At 39.5% G+C, this 18,035-nt stretch overlaps 1 protein-coding gene across 38 annotated transcripts in view; it reads left to right on the forward strand.

Annotated features, from left to right (window-relative positions):
- The window catches only part of LOC106878584 (uncharacterized), a 42,991-nt gene that overhangs the window by 6,278 nt on the left and 18,678 nt on the right, over positions 1-18,035 (forward strand). For 14 of the 38 annotated variants that reach the window (XM_089344783.1, XM_089344793.1, XM_089344785.1 and 11 more), the window contains exons 2-15: positions 1,632-1,842; positions 3,171-3,242; positions 4,008-4,079; positions 5,198-5,269; positions 7,136-7,207; positions 8,624-8,695; positions 9,260-9,331; positions 10,615-10,686; positions 11,232-11,303; positions 12,043-12,114; positions 13,504-13,575; positions 14,143-14,214; positions 14,826-14,897; positions 16,276-16,347. In XM_089344783.1, coding sequence (XP_089200909.1) covers positions 1,652-1,842; positions 3,171-3,242; positions 4,008-4,079; positions 5,198-5,269; positions 7,136-7,207; positions 8,624-8,695; positions 9,260-9,331; positions 10,615-10,686; positions 11,232-11,303; positions 12,043-12,114; positions 13,504-13,575; positions 14,143-14,214; positions 14,826-14,897; positions 16,276-16,347 — 1,127 coding nt within the window. In that variant the 5' untranslated portion in view covers positions 1,632-1,651. The remainder of the gene's footprint in view (positions 1-1,631; positions 1,843-3,170; positions 3,243-4,007; positions 4,080-5,197; positions 5,270-7,135; positions 7,208-8,623; positions 8,696-9,259; positions 9,332-10,614; positions 10,687-11,231; positions 11,304-12,042; positions 12,115-13,503; positions 13,576-14,142; positions 14,215-14,825; positions 14,898-16,275; positions 16,348-18,035) is intronic. The other 24 variants (XM_089344786.1, XM_089344795.1, XM_089344810.1 and 21 more) reach the window with 13 other exon arrangements.

Below are 18,035 nucleotides of genomic sequence, written 5' to 3' on the forward strand. Positions count from 1 at the left end.
CGAGCTGGCAGAATCGTTAGCACGATGGGCAAAATGCATAGCGGCATTTCGTCTGCCGTTATGTTCTGAGTTCAAATGCTGCTGGGGGTCAACTTTGCCTTTCATTCTTTCGGGGGCTGATAAAATTAGTACCAGATATGTACTGGGGGTTGATGTAATCGACTTAATCTCCTCATCCAAATTTGAGGCCTTGTACTATTATTATTATTATTATTATTATTATTATCATCATCATTATCATCATCTGTGATAAAAGACTTTCGGATAATTCTTAATTACTGGTTATTCTTTATTTCAAAGTAGGCAACCACAAATCACAAAGGTTTCAAGTAGTGCCTTCTTCTCTTGTGACTCAAAGAGACAACACTCTCCTTAGAATGCGATCTGTACCCAACAAGGCTGTCTTCTGGATCACTTCGAGCCTGACACCAGCTCCAATATTCTTAATATGTTTTTCAAAGCCCTTGGTAACTGCTCCTAATGCTCCAATTACCACCAGTATCACCACTACTTTCCTCATGCCCCATAGCTTTCCTGTCTCATCCCGCAGTGGCTGGTATGTCACAATCTTTCCTGTTTCCTTATATTTCACCTCGAATCGCCTGGTACGGCAACATCTATAATATCTGCTTCTTTTTCCTTTTTATGGACGAGCACGATATCTAGTCATCTCATCTCTATGACTTGGTCGCAATATTGGATGTGATAAAACCTTTCGCTGAAACAATAACTCCAGGAGAAAATTTTCCCACCCCGTGTTATGCAAATACATAAATTATTTTTGGCTGCGAGTGATGCCATTGACTTGTAGGACTTACGCTTCGTTAGCTCCATAGTAGATCCGCCTTGTATGCTTGCTACGCATAAGTGAAGCGTTGTGTTTATCCATTTGCGTGTATGTGCTTTTTATTCAACATTATCCCTTGTGCAGGTGGCACCACGTAAAATACACCATTTCGAGCGTGGCCGTTGCCAGTACCGCCTGACTGGCCTTCGTGCCAGTGGCACGTAAAAGCACCCACTACACTATCAGAGTGGTTGGCGTTAGGAAGGGCATCCAGTTGTAGAAACTCTGCCAAATCAGATTGGAGCCTGGTGTCATCTCTTGGTCCACCAGTCCTCAGTCAAATCGTCCAACCCATGCTAGCATGGAAAGCGGACATTAAATGATGATGATGATGATGATGATATATATATATAGTACCACCTGACTGGCCTTCATGCTGGTGACATGTAAAAGCACCCACTACACTCTCGGAATGGTTGGCATTAGGAAGGGCATCTAGCTGTAGAAACTGCCAAATCAGATTGGAGCCTGCTGTAGCCACCTGGTTCACCAGTCCTCAGTCAAATCGTCCAACCCATGCTAGCATGGAAAGCGGACGTTAAACGACAATGATGATGATGATGATGATGATTATCACCCACTAAAGTTATAATCTTTAATTATGTTCTTAACATTGATTTTCGAGAGCTAGTTTGTTCCAGCTTAAAATATTAAATTGAAATTAGGTGAAATGAAAGATAAGTCTATCATGTGGAACCAGGACAGCCCTCTTTTCTTCGAAGCATCTGTAACATGAAAGAAATAATAAAGATGTCTGTTATTTTCTTCTTTCCGTCTTTTCCAGATTAATCTTCTCCTGAATGTATGTTCTGTCGCACAATGAAACTAATGGTGACTTTTTTGTTGATACTGTATATGAGATTATTGTTGGAGGGTCATGCCGTTTCAGACTTCTGCACTAAATGCAGTTGTAGTGAGTCCCAGACCCAAATATCATGTGCATCTCTCAGCCTGATTACAGTTCCACCAGCCATTCCTGAAAATGTTGAATATTTGTAAGTGTTAAACAAATTTTACACCTTTTCCACAACCACTGATTTAAACTCTCATTGGTTTTGCTAATACCTTATATTGCTGACCTCATCGCTAATACTAATAATACTTAATATTGTTAACCTCATCGCTTTAGACACTATATCACCTGCCGCAAAACCTTCTTCGTCCGTAGCAAATCGACGACCTCGTAAAAGATGTTTGAGCGGCCCCAAAAGGTGATAGTCGAAAGAGGTGAGATCTCTGTATGCAAGGTGTTCCGGAAACTCGAAAGTCAATAGTTCCTACAATGTGGGGGTGGCCATATGTGGCCGTGCATTTTTGTGCAACTACAACACTCGTTTTGACAATGGATTTCAGCGTTTGATGCAAATTGCTGATTTCAGTTTGTTGACCAGCATTTCAATGTAGCCTACTCAGGTGACTGTGGAGGCCTTTCCCAGGTAATGTTCCAGCATGGGCTGCATTGCGAAAAAACGGTTAACATAAAATTTTCTGTGGATTTTGAGTTCTGAATTTCTTTTTTTTGTTGGCACAGGTGGGGGCTGTATGGTAAAAAGCTTGCTTCCACACCATATGGAGGCCAGTTCTAATCCTTGGGGAGTCGAGGATTCCGTTACTGAAGCTTCCACAGGTGGGGGCTGTATGGTAAAAAGCTTGCTTCCACACCATATGGAGGCCAGTTCTAATCCTTGGGGAGTCGAGGATTCCGTTACTGAAGCTTCCACCTCTTTTTGGTTCATGAAGCGCCGCAAGTGTAAGAAGTGGGTCATGGATTGGCACAGAAAATTTAAAAGTAAATTATTCAATACAGTGAAACATTAAGCCTGAAAGCCTGAAAATAATTAGCAAAATGTAAGATTTAACAACTCTGGAACATAATTATCTGCATAATTATCAAACAAAAGTGATATTCTCAGAAGTACAGGCTCATATTTCTTTATTGCCCACAAGGGGCTAAACATAGAGGGGACAAACAAGGACAGACAAAGTGATTAAGTCGATTACATCGACCCCAGTGCGTAACTGGTACTTAATTTATCGACCCCGAAAGGATGAAAGGCAAAGTTGACCTCGGCGGAATTTGAACTCAGAACATAAAGACAAACGAAATACCACTAAGCATTTCGGCCGGCATGCTAACGTTTCTGCCAGCTCGTCGCCCATAGAATATCCTATTAATCTCAACCCTTATAAACATTTCTTATTTTCTAAAAATATCATTTCATTCAATAATTTATACGAAACATAATTGCCTACCCCTGATATTAAATGTATTATCACAAATCTGATGCGTACAATATCTTATGAACTTAGTTTCATCTTACAGAAATTTGAAAAATAATAAAATCACAAATATTGGAGAACAAATCTTCCAGGACCTTACCGATTTAAAGAAATTGTAAGTCCGATCACTCTTGTTGGTGCTATTTTATTGACGATATAATATTAAATATTAACTGCCTCCCTTTCAATTCGTTCTGTTTTCTTTATGTGAGAATGTGTATGGAGGCATATATCTCTGTCTGAACAAAATTCAGTCTTAGTCCATCTACTCTTCACTAGTATTATTATTATTATTATTATTATTATTATTATTATTATTATTATGTTGTTTTTTTTCTTCTTTCTTCAAATCTTCTTCCATTTCTCGCCAAGTGTTTTCTGTACACCTAGGGCAGAGAAACTCGGTGTATGCATTCCCAGTTTACACACGCAAATTCACAGGTAAAACATGTATTTAAGAAAAAAAAAAAAATCAAATTCGTGAATGGATGTTGTTTTCACAGCGATAATGCTCTTCTCAGTACATGAGTCGTTCCAGTTAGCACGATTTTTTGCACTTCCTGTTATTATTATTATTATTATTATAATAATATTATTATCATTATTAATTCTTCTTCTTCTTCTTCAACATATATCCTTTTTCTCCACCTCATCATCATCCTTTTCACCTCCTACTCCAGCTCTTCCTCCTCCTCCTTTCCTTTCATTCCAGAGTCAATAAATGAGTACCAGTCTCACACTGGGTCCCCCAATGTAGTGGATTTGCCCCTGCCCCTGAATTGCTGTCCCTGTACCAAAATTTGAAACCAATATTTAATATTTTATCGCAAATCTGTTCTACACCCTTTTTTTTTTAAATATAAACTCATCTTTGTTACAGGGAACTGAGGAATAATGAAATCCAGGATATTGATGAACAAGCCTTCCGAAATCTTACCAATTTAAAGGAATTGTAAGCCGGATCACTCATGTTAATGCTATTTCATTGACAATATACGTATGTACTTCATCATCATCATTGTTTAACGTCCGCTTTCCATGCTAGCATGGGTTGGACGATTTGACTGAGGACTGATGAAACCAGACGGCTACACCAGGCTCCAATCTGATTTGCCAGAGTTTCTACAGCTGGATGCCCTTCCTAATGCCAACCACTCCGAGAGTGTAGTGGGTGCTTTTACGTGCCAGCGGCATGAGGGCCAGTCAGGCGGTACTGGCAACAGCCACGCTCAAAATGGTGTATTTTATGTGCCACATGCCTTGGAGTCAATCCAGCGGCACTGGCAACAATCTCACTCGAATGTCTTTACACGTGCCACCGGCACAAGTGCCAGGAAGGCGACGCTGGGCACAGGTGCCATCACGATTTCGCTTTCACTTGCCTCAACAGGTCTTCGCAAGCCGAGTTTCGTGTCCAATGTAGAAAAGGTACGCATAAGTGGGCTGGCTACACCCCTGGCAGAGGCCTTGGATTTAGGTCTCACTTGGCTTGCCGGGTCTTCTCACGCACAGCATACAAATATTAAAAGTCTTCCTCGCCTTTTTTCCCTCTCCCCTATTTGCCTTGGCTCCCTATAAGTGTGTATGGTGGTGTAGCTCTCTCTACTACATTTACTCCTTGCCCCTCATCTTCACTCCGTCCCACAGTCTTATTGTCTCTCTTCTCTTACATATTCTCCCTTTCTATTCCCTCCTCTTCGAGATTTCTTTCTCTTCCTCCTTATAATCTTCGGCTTCTTCGACTACTACTACTACTACTACTACCACCACTACAACCATACTACTACTACTACTGCCACTACTACTACTACCACCACTACTACTACTGCCACCACTACTACTACTGCCACTACTACTACTACTGCCACCACTACTACTACTGCCACTGCTACTATCACCTACTACTACTACTACTACCATCACTACTACTACTGCCACCACTACTACTACTGCCACTACTACTACTACTACCACTACCACCACTACTACTACTGCCACCTTCACCTCTTTCGTTGACTTCACAACTCCAGCCCCAAAACAATTTCTTACAAACTCACTTTCTTTTCACAGAGATCTGAGTAAAAATGAAATCAAAGAGATAGAAAAACGCACCTTTGAAGGCCTCGCCAATTTAGAGAAATTGTAAGTTCGTTTATTCTTGCTCATGCCATTTCATTAACCACATGTTTCCTCTCCTTCCTGCTTTAGCTCTGTGCATGTAGGTCCCTGCCTCTACTACATTCACTCCTTTCTGGGCGCGTATCATTACTCCATGTGACATAAACCACCAGCAGTTGATAGCCATTATTGCTCAGTTATTCTCAGACATTGCCACAAACTATATCAGACTGTTGTTGTTGGCACTCCGTTGCTTAACGACGTCGAGGGTTCCAGTTGATCCGATCAACGGATGTGTACCCTTAACGTAGTTCTCGGAGATATTCAGTGTGACACAGAGTGTGACAAGGCTAACCCTTTGAATTACAGGCACAACAGAAACAGGAAGAAAGAGTGAGAGAAAGTTGTGGTGAAAGAGTACAGCAGGGTTCGCCACCATCCCCTGCCGGAAAGCACTCCACCGGTTACGACGTCGAGGGTTCCAGTTGATCCGATCAATGGAACAGCCTGCTCGTGAAATTAACATGCAAGTGGCTGAGCACTCCACACACACGTGTACCCTTAACGTAGTTCTCGGTGGATATTCAGCGTGACACAGTGTGACAAGGCTGACCCTTTGAATTACAGGCACAACAGAAACAGGAAGTAAGAGTGAGAGAAAGTTGTGGTGGAAGAGTACAGCAGGGTTCGCCACCATCCCCTGCCGGAGCCTCGTGGAGCTTTAGGTGTTTTTGCTCAATAAACACTCACAACGACTGGTCTGGGAATCGAAACTGCGATCCTATGACCGCGAGTCCGCTGCCCTAACCACTGGGCCATTGCGCCTCCACGATATCAAACTAAACATCAGGAAAACGAATAAATTCTTTCCTACATCAGACTATCAGTCCTGCCTTCCAGATAAATATTATTATTATTATTATTATTATTATTATTATTATTATTATTATACAATGGTGTTTAAGAAATAATTTACCTAGCAAAAATTACAGGGAAATTATACAATACAATGACTGTGAAAATATTTAGTCACGAAGCCAGGAAATAGTTAACGGAATGTATGATCTGAAAATCTCTGACAAGATACATATCATTGACGGATATAATTGATACCTCCAAGAATACACACATGTATCCATCCATTAAAAATCCTCTTTATATTGATATTCATGGAAACAGCTTATTTTCTAAAGCTGTCACTTCGACATATTTTACAGGAATTGTAATTGTTTGCAAGGCAAAAACTATGGTGGCATTTAGTCAGTCTTTCGTTCAGCATTCAAATTCTGTGAAAGTCGATGTTACCTTTCGTCCTTTTGGGGGTTCATAAAATAGGTACCAGTTGGGCCCTTGGCTCAATGTAATCAACTTGCTCCTGCCCTGAAATTGCTGGCCTTGTTTCAAAATTTGAAACTAGGCGTAGGAGTGGCTATGTAGTAAGTAGCTTGCTTACCAACCACATGGTTCTGGGTTCATTCCCGCAGCGTGGCACCTTGGGCAAGTGTCATCTACTATAGCCTTGGGCCGACCAAAGCCTTGTGAGTGGATTTGGTAGATGGAAACTGAAAGAGGCCCGTCGTATATATGTATGTGTGTGTATATGTTTGTGTGTCTGTATTTGTCTCCCCAACATCGCTTGTCAATCGATTCTGGTGTGTTTACTTCCCCGTCACTTAGCGGTTCGGCAACAAGAGACCGATAGAATAAGTACTAGGCTTACAAAGAATAAGTCCTGGGGGTCAATTTGATTCAACTAAAAAGTGGTGCTCCAGCATGGCCGCAGTCAAATGACTGAAACAAGTAAAAGAGTGAAAGAGAGCAAAAGAGAGTAGTGTTTTATCACAATCCTAACTTTATACACTTTTTTTTAAACCCGTTTTTATGTTACAGGGATCTGAGGAACAATGAAATCCAGAGAATTGATAAACAAGCCTTCCGATATCTTACCAATCTAAAGGAATTGTAAGTCAGATCACTCATGTTGTTGTTGGCACTCCGTCGCTTACGACGACAAGGGTTCCACTTGATCCAATCAACGGAACAGCCTGCTCGTGAAATTAACGTGCAAGTGGCTGAGCACTCCACAGACACGTGTACCCTTAACGTAGTTCTCTGGGATATTCAGCGTGACACAGTGTGTGACAAGGCTGACCCTTTGAATTACAGGCACAACAGAAACAGGAAGATAGAGTGAGAGAAAGTTGTGGTGAAAGAGTACAGCAGGGTTCGCCACCATCCTCTAAAAGTCTGTAAAACTTACTAAAAATTTATCATTTATGTCATCATCATCATCATCATCGTTTAACGTCTGCTTTCCATGCTAGCATGGGTTGGACGATTTGACTGAGGACTGGTGAAACCAGATGGCTACACCAGGCTCCAAGCTGATTTGGCAGAGTTTCTACAGCTGAATGCCCTTCCTAACGCCAACCACTCCGAGAGTGTAGCGGGTGCGGATCTTTTTTAAAACGGGGGCCACATTTTTCATTAACGAAACACTTTGAAACTTGGAACACTGGTAGAATGTGTCATATAAAACATCTTTTTCTCTTAGTCTTCTTAAAAAAAAAAAGAAATCCATAACTTATTCCATGTGAAAGTTGTCGTATTTCTGTAATTTCAGCCAATCACTGACGTCCATTCAGCCGATATACATTAAGTGCCGACTACATAAACAAACGATTCTGAAACAATTAACCCTAACCCTAACCCTAGGGTTAGGGTTAGGGTTAGGGTTAGGGTTAAAGCAAATTTAAAATGAAAAAAGCAAATAAAACGAAGGTATGGAGATTAAATACGCTTTACATCGCTTAATCAGCCAAAGGAGTAAATGTAAACAACTGAATACTTGTCAGTGATTGGTTGAAATTATCGAAATAAGACAATTTTTTACATGAAATAAATTCGAATACAAAAATATTTTTCTGTTCTATAACACAAAATAGATAAGTATACGAAGTTTGAAAGTCTTTCCATACCAAAAACACTACGTAAAACATTAATGAAAAATGTGGCTCCCGTTTTAAAATAGATCCGCGGGTGCTATTTACGTGCCACTGGCACGAGGGCCAGTCAGGTGGTACTGGCAACGGCCACGCTCAAAGTATATATGAACATATGCAAATATATGCATGAGAAGACATACATAAAACAAAACATATAAATCTGCATGTATACATACAAAAATACCCTGTTGTTGATGTTGAAATTCCAATGAAGGAGCCTTGGATTTAGGGGAGAAACTGTCTCTTTCTCTATTGGTAAGAAATCTTGAAACAAAACTGAATAACAACATACGTATATATTAATACCAACATTTAATATTTGATCATGTATCTGCTTCGAACACTTTCTTACAAACCTACTTCTATGTTAAAGGGTTTTGAGAAATAATAAAATCAAGAAAATTGATAAACGAACATTCAAAAACCTTACCAATTTAAAAAAACTGTAAGTTAAATTACTCTTTTTAGCACCGTTTCATTGACGATATACATGTGTATTTCTAAATATCAAAAATCTTCCACTTCTCCTTCGGATTTTCTTCGAATTTGTCTCTACGAAAGAGCGTGTATAATGGTGTATGCCTCTCTCTCTCTCTCTGCAGCGTTCAGTTCTTGTCTTTTTTCCAATCTCCATTCTCCGATTTTCCTTGTCTACGTATTCTCCGCTTCTATTCCTTCATTTTTGACAATTCCCTTTTTCCTCTTCTTCTCTTTTGTCTACTACCACCACCACCACTACTACTACACTACTACTACCACCACCACTACTACTACTACTACCACTACCACCACTACAACCATACTACTACTACCACTACAACCATACTACTACTACCACCACCACTACTACTACTACAACCATACTACTACTACCACTACCATCACTACTACTACTACCACCTACTACTACTACTACCACCACTACTACTACTGCCACCTCCACCTCTTTCGTTGACTTCACAACTCCAGCCCCAAAACAATTTCTTACAAACTCACTTTCATTTCACAGAGATCTGAGTAAAAATGAAATCAAGGAGATAGAAGATCGCACTTTTAAAAACCCGACCAACTTAGAGCAATTGTAAGTTAGTTTGCTTATGCAATTTCTTGAACCAGACACGTTCTCCTCTCGCCCCTCCTTTACCTTTATGTGTGTGTAGGTACCTACCTCCTTGTCTATCACCTCTGACTGGCCCTCGTGCCGGTGGCGCGTAAAAGCACCCACTACACGTTAGGAAGGGCATCCAGCTGTAGAAACTCTGCCAAATCAGATTGGAGCCTGGTGTAGCCATCTGGTTTTCACCAGTCATCAGTCAAATCGTCCAACCCATGCTAGCATGGAAAGCAGACGTTAAACGATGATGATGATATATATATAAAGAGACATAGATATAGACAGACAGATTCATAGATTCATATATACATACATACATATGTATATAAGTCCCCTTCAGCTTTGTTCACTAGTGGTGGCTCAGCATGGCCACAGCCTTAGGGCTAACCTTCTCCAACTACAGTTCTCATATTCGGTTAAAATGTCTTACGTTTAAGCTGGCTCCCATGCATTTCCCTGAAGAGAAGATTACATTTTTAACATCGCCGATTCCTATGGAAGGTATAATTTGTAATCTTCGAAACATATGTTGGAAATAAAAGTATGCAGTTAACATATGCGTTTTACTCCATTCACTAAATTTATATATACTCAAGTACCCAAAATAACAAGGAGTTTCTACCTCATAAACAGGAGTTACACCACAGTCATTTTGTGATCTTTGCTACCCTGGTATCTATTAACCAATTTATTTTGTCTGAGTTATTTATTAATTAGGAGAAAATAAATACATATAATGAAATATATATATATATATATATATATATATATATATATATATATATATATGCAGCTGTAAAAACTCTGCCAAATCAGATTGGAGCCTGGTGTAGCCATCCGGTTGCACCAGTCCTCAGTCAAATCGTCCAACCCATGCCTGCATGGAAAGCGGACGTTAAACGATGATGATGATGAAGATGATGATTCATGGAAAATTCTTATTTTCAATGGATGTCACTTCAATTCATTTTATAGGAAACATACAGGGACTGGACAAAATCGTGATGCTATGATGCTAGGTGTTTCCATTATTTCCCCAACCCTTGTAATTGTCTGCCAGGAAAAAGGCTTAACGGCATTTCATCTGTCTTTAGATTCTGGGTTTAAATTCCGCCATAAAATAAGCATCCTTTCGATACAAGGGTCGATGTAAGCAACTTACTCCCGCTCTGAAATGTCTGGCCTTGTGCCAAAATTTATTACAGGTCTGTTTTATACACTTTCTTAGCAAACTCATTGTTATGTTACAGAAATTTGAGAAATAATGGAATCCAGAAAATTGATGTCCAAACCTTCCAAGATCTTACCAATTTAAAAGAATTGTAAGTCAAATCACTCTTGTTAATGCTATTTCATTGACGATGTACGTTTGTATTTCTAAATATTAAAAGTCTTCTTTCTCTTATCACTCTCTTTGTTTCTATGTAAGGGTGTGTATGATGTATCTGTCTCTTTCTACAGGAGGCGCAATGGCCCAGTGGTTAGGGCAGCGGACTCGCCGTCATAGGATCAAGGTTTCGATTCCCAGATTGGGCGTTGTGAGTGTTTATTGAGCGAAAACACCTAAAGTCCCACGAGGTTCCGGCAGGGGATGGTGGCAAACCCTGCTGTACTCTTTCACCACAACTTTCTCTCACTCTTACTTCCTGTTTCTGTTGTGCCTGTAATTCAAAGGGTCAGCCTTGTCACACTGTGTCACACTGAATGTCCCCGAGAACTACGTTAAGGGTACACGTGTCTGTGGAGTGCTCAGCCACTTGCACATTAATTTCACGAGCAGGGTGTGAAATATTTCATATTTAGTATTGTATCACGTATCAGCCCTTATTATTCTTACAATTCATCCAAACTCCCTTTTATGTTGCAGAGACCTGAATAAGAATGAAATCAAGGAGATTAATAAACACACCTTTGAAAGCCTCGCCAATTTAGAGAAATTGTAAGTTCGTTTATTCTTGTTCATACTATTTCATTACTCTTTTATTTGTTTCAGTGATTTGACTGCGGCCATGCTGGGGCACCGCCTTTAGTCGAGCCGAATAAGCCTAGTACTTATTCTATCGGTCTCTTTTTGCTGAATTGTTAAGTGGTTAGGGCAGCGGACTCGCGGTCATAGGATCGAGGTTTCAATTCCCAGACCGGGCGTTGTGAGTGTTTATTGAGCGAAAACACCTAAAGCCCCACGAGGTTCCGGCGGGGGATGGTAGCAAACCTTGCTGTACTCTTTCACCACAACTTTCTCTCACTCTTACTTCCTGTTTCTGTTGTGCCTGTAAACACACCAGCAACGGTTGTCAAGCGAAGTTGGGGGGACAAATACAGACACACAAACATACATATATATACGACGGGCTTCTTTCAGTTTCCGTCTACCAAATCCACTCACAAGGCTTTGCTCGGCCCGATGCTAGAGTAGAAAACACTTGCCCAAGGTGCCACGCAGTGGGACTGAACCCAGAACCATGTGGTTGGTAGGCAAGCTACTTACCACACAGCCACTCCTGCGCCTGCACATAATTGACGGTTATAATTGATATTTTCAGAGCAACACTTGTATTGAGGCCTTTAGTACTCCTGTTAACATCAATATTCATAATAATTTCTTATTTTCTGTAAAAATGACTTTATTCTATATTTTATCCGAAATCTGCTCCGATAACCTCACTTTGATGTAACAGAGACCTGAGCAAGAATAAAATCACAAGCATTGACGTACAAACCTTCCAAACGCTTTTGAAATTGTGGAAATTGTAAGTTGGATTAGTTTTTCTGATAGCATTTAGTTAACGATATATTTCTAAACACTAAATATTTACCACCATTCTCTTCTTCACTTCTGTCTCTGCTTTGTTTTTATGTAAGACAAGAAAACTATTAAATGGGAGAGGGAAAGAAGAAAGAAGACTTTGTATGTATCACTTTCTCTCTCTCTCTCTCTTTTACTCTTACTCTCTATATTATATGTTGAGCGCGTGATCGATGTGTAAGAACGCCGGAACAGGTAGAAGGGAAGGAATATAAAATTTGCTAGAAACAACAGCCAAATCTCCCTTAACCCTTTAGTATTTAAACCGGCCATATCCGGCCAAGATGTTTAATCTGTTTTATGTTCAAACTGACCAGATCGAGGCTCTCACACCTGCACTACATTGTTATTCTACATTAAGTAATTACACCATCAAGATCTTGAAGATATGAGATAATGCATGATTAATTCAAATCAATGTGAATCAAAAAGCATTATGTTTGATAAAATAATCTGAACACTAAAGGGTTAAATCGCACAAAGTAAACAGAATTTTAAAAATCTAATTACTGCACTGGAAAGTTCACATCGAGGAAATTCCATTGATGTAAAAACTTTTACAAAAAAGTGGAAAACGTGGATTTCTATAAAAGGCTTCACGCAGATCCACAACTTCACGTTTATTATATATAAGATGGTGGATGAGGATTATGTTTTTGTCTCTACTATGTTCAGTGTTTGCCCTTCTTGTCTTCATCTTCCATATCTTCTTCCTCCCATCATCATCATGATCACCATCATTATCTTTTGCATATTCAGTTCTTTTTTTCTTCTTCTTCTTCTTACTATTATTATCATCAATATTCTTATTATTATCAATGTTCATTTAACTATTGTGGAGGTGCAATGGCCCAGTGGTTAGGGCAGCAGACTCGCGGTTGGAGGATCGCGGTTTCAATTCCCAGTGTGTGTTTATTGAGCAAAAACACCTAAAGCTCCACAAGGCTCCGGCAGGGGATGGTGGCAAACCCTGCTGTACTCTTTCACCACAACTTTCTCTTACTCTTACTTCCTGTTTCTGTTGTGCCTGTAATTCAAAGGGTCAGCCTTGTCACGCTTTGTGTCACGCTGAATCTCCCCGACAACTACGTTAAGGGTACACGTGTCTGTGGAGTGCTCAGCCACTTGCACGTTAATTTCACGAGCAGGCTGTTCCGTTGATCGGATCAACTGGAACCCTCGACCGTCGTAAGCGACGGAGTGCTAACACACAACATTTAAATATCACTTAATTTTATACTTAATGCTAAACCTTACCTCTTAGCCATGTTATTTAATATTTTATCAATAATCTCTACGATAAATTTCTTATGATCTCACTTTAATTCCACAGATATCTGAATAATAATAAAATAACGAATATCAAAGAACAAACCTTCCGAAACCTTTCTAAATTAGCATATTTGTAAGTTGGATCTATCTCTTTTTTATGTTATTTGTTTTTAGACTATTCCATTGACGATATATTTCCAAATAATAGATGCCTTCCCATTCTTCTATATCCCTATATTCAACATCATCTCTACGTAAGTGTGTATGTCTATGTCTGTATGATATTTAATCTTCCACTCTTTTTTTTTTCTCACAACTATTTTCCCCCCCTTCGCTTCTCATCCATTTTCTCGTTTTCTTACTCCTCCACCACCACCACCACTACTACTACCACCACTACTACGACTACTACTATTCGGTACAATAACATAAAACCCACAAGCCAAAAGATTTAGCAAAAGTTATATAAATTGTAAAAAAAACTATGGGAGAACCAGGAACACTTATTTTTCGGTAACAATTGACATTTTCAAAAGTACACATTCATATTCACGTATTGAAATTCCTTTAATATCCATTTTCGTTACAACCTCATTTAATTTTATACTTTATTTCAAACCCAGTTGCGTAGCCGACCTATTTCATATTTTATTACAAATCTGCTCCATACAGTTTCTTATAATTTCCTGTTGTATTTCAGATATCTGAGTGACAATAAAATCACGAATATTAAAGAAGGCAGTTTCCAAAATCTTATCAATTTGCTGCATTTGTAAGTTGACGCCATTTTATTCACAATAAGTTCCTAAATATTAAGTCTTAGCACCCTTTTCTTTTCTCAATAAATAAACAAAGAAAATTTGACGATATATATATATATATATATATATATATATATATACTTACACACACATAAGAGTGCCAATTTGTTATACTTTTGTTTGTATTTCTTTTATATTTACACACAGAAGGCGCAGGAGCGGCTGTGTGGTAAGTAGCTTGCTTACCAACCACATGGTTCCGGGTTCAGTCCCGCCGCGTGGCACCTTGGGCAAGTGTCTTCTACTCTAGCCTCGGGCCGACCAAAGCCTTGTGAGTGGATTTGGTAGATGGAAACTGAAAGAAGCCCGTCGTATATATATATATATATATATATATATATGTGTGTGTGTGTGTGTGTTTGTGTGTCTATGTTTGTCTCCACCCCCCCAACATCGCTTGACAACCGATGTTCATACTATATATATATATATATATATATATATATATATATATATATATATTAGTCTATTTATTTTAAATAGACTAATTTTATTTTAAATGTAACCCAATTTTTAATCAATAAATAATACAATTTCTTATAAACTCCATTTCATGTTACAGGGATTTGAGGGGTAACGAAATCACTATTATTGAAGAACATATGTTCAACAATCTGAACAGCTTGAATCACTTGTAAGTCGGATGAGTCTTGTTGATTTTATTCGATTGTGTTGGCCAAGGGCCCCAAATTCCCAAACATTACAGGTTTTCCCCCTCGTTCTCTTTTCTCCGCTTTGTCTCTATTGTGAACGACACTAATGTCTCCGTCTCAGCCACATTCAATCCTCTTCGTCCTCCACCTCTATTCTCTCATCTCCTAGTTTGCCGCTTTCCTCCCCTTCACACACACTACTACTACTCCTCATCCTTCTCCTCCTTCATTTCACTTTACTGTCCTTCTTTCATCACTTGTCCTCTTTCTACATATTTGTATTTTATTTCTTCTGCATCTTAATGATGATGATGATGATGATCGTCATCATCATCATCATCGCCACCATCAACTTGTGGACGGGGAAATGATTACGCCGGTTCCAGTGCTCAACTGGTATTTCTTTTATTGACCCGGAAAGGACGAAAGTGGACACCAGTAGAATTTGAACTCAGAACATAAAGTCAGAAGAAATGCCTCTAAGCACTCCGGCCGGTGACTAATGGTCCTGCCAGTTCATCTTGCATTAGATTCAAATTGGTTTCAAATTTTGGCACAGGGCCAGCAATTTTGGGGAAGCAATGTGTCAATAACATTGAACCCAGGGTTGAACTGGTACTTATTTTATCAACCCTGGAAAGATAAAAGGCAAAGTTGATCTCGGCAGGATTCGAACTCAGAACGTAAGCACAGTCGCTTAGCATTTCGCCCGCTGCAGTAACATTTCTGCCAGCCCCAAATACATTAAACTAATATTAATATCACTATTCAAAATTCATGAAAATATGTGGCTTAGTGGTTAGGGTAATCGGCTAAGAATCGTAAGGCCGTGAGTTTAATTCCAGGCACTGCGCTGTGTCCTTGAGCAAGACACTTTATTTCACATTACTCCATTCCACCCAGCTGGCAAGAATGAGATGTACCTGTAATTCAAAGGGGTCAGCCTTGTTACACGTGTCTGTGGAGTGCTCAGCCACTTGTATGTTAATTTCACGAGCAGGCTGTTCCATTGATCACATCAGCTCCAGTCGATTCAGCCGACAGAAATGAGTGGTAGCCGTACTTCAAAGGGGCCAGCATTGTCACATTCTGTGTCGCACTGAATCTCCCCGAGAACTACCATAAGGGTACACATGTCTGTGGAGTGCTCAGCCACTTGCATGTTAATTTCACGAGCAGGCTGTTCCATTGATCGCATCAACTGGAACCCTCGACGTCATGACCGATGAAGTGCCAATATTCATAACGATATCAGTTAATTTTATTTTATTTAAAAACCAATTGCTTAACCATAACATTTAATATTTTTACAGCAAATCTGCTCTATGGTATTTTTCATGGACTCATTTTGACTTTCAGAAACTTAAATAATAATAATGTGACGAGTATTGAAGAACGAGCCTTGAAAAATCTTACCAAATTAAAGAATTTGTAAGTTGGATCTGTTTTCATTATACTATTTCCTTCAAGATATATTTTCTTTTTTCTTTTATTCATTTCAGTCATTTGACTGCGACCATGCTAGAGCACCGCCTTTAGTCGAACAAATCGCCCCCAGGACTTCTTCTTTGTAAGCCTAGTACTTATTCTATTTGGGTCTTTATGCCGAAGCACTAAGTTACGGGGACGTAAGCACACTAACATTGGTCGTCAAGCGATGGTGGTGGGGACAGAGACGCACAAACATATATATATATATATATATATACGATGAATTTATTTCAGTTTCCATCTGCCAACTTATAAAAGTTCTTAGGGTTTGGTGACAAACTACTATAGGGGGAGAGTTCCCTACTAGCAGACCAGTTTATAATGGAACAGGGGAAGTCTTATCATATAGCACTTAGGTCAAACGTATATAAAAATAAAGTTCCTATATTGTGTACAGATACAGTAAATGGTTAGTCATAGCTTTCATTATATATATATATATATATATATATATATATATATATGTTTCTGTCTACCCAATTCACTCACAAGGCTTTGGTCGGCCCGAGGCTATAGTAGAAGACATTTGTTCAAGGTCTTACGCAGTGGGACTGAACCCAGAACCATGTGGTTGGGAAACAAGCTTATTACCACACAGCCACACCTGCACCCATATGTATATATATATATATGAATACATGAAAGGCTTCTTTCAGTTTCCGTCTACTAAATCGACTCACAAGGCTTTGGTCGGCTCGAGGCTATAGTAGACGACACTTGTCCAAGGTGCCACGCAATGGGACTGAACCTAGAACCACATGGTCGGGAAGGAAGCTTCTTAAAACATAGCCACACCTGGACACATCAAAAACATGCATGAAGCATAATTCCAAAACACTCAAATAAATTTTGTTGCAAGATTTCTGAGAAATTATCTTTGCTGAAAACATCATAAATCACCAAAGTTGACAGGTATTGCAACATAAATTGTGTTGCCTTTCACCACAATCCATCAGAAATTAAACATAAAAATTTTTTGCCCATTTGATATTCTTTGTGTCCTGCCTCCCAAATAGATATTGCATCTATAAAATTACAGGTAAATGATTCAGTGTTGTTGACAGACTTACCTGTCTTGCCTCCCTAATTGTTGTTGGCACTCCGTAGCTTACGACAATGAGGGTTCCAGTTGGTCTGATCAACAGAACAGCCTGCTCGTGAAATTAACGTGCAAGTGGCTGAGCACTCCACAGACACGTGTAGCCTTAACGTAGTTCTCGGGGATACTCAGTGTGACAAGGCTGACCCCTTTGAATTACAGGCACAACAGAAACAGGAAGTAAAAGTGAGAGAAAGTTGTGGTGGAAGAGTACAGCAGGGTTCGCCACAATCCCCTGCCGGAGCCTCGTGGAACTTTAGGTGTTTTCGCTCAATAAACACTCAGAACGCCAGGTCTGGGAATCGAAACCGTGATCCTAGGACCGCGAGTCCACTGCCCTAACCACCGGGCCATTGCGCCTCCACGATTCAGTGTAATAACATATGATATGAGTAAGACAAAACATTAACTTAAAAAAAACTATGGGAGATTTAAAAACACACTTTTTCGTCACAGCAAACATTACCAAGTGTACACGTCAGGACCCACACATTGGAATTATATCAATATCTATTTCGAATACAATATC

Source organism: Octopus bimaculoides, chromosome 28, assembly GCF_046866305.1.
Source record: "Octopus bimaculoides isolate indiv1 chromosome 28, ASM4686630v1, whole genome shotgun sequence".
NCBI classification, from domain to species: domain Eukaryota; kingdom Metazoa; phylum Mollusca; class Cephalopoda; order Octopoda; family Octopodidae; genus Octopus; species Octopus bimaculoides.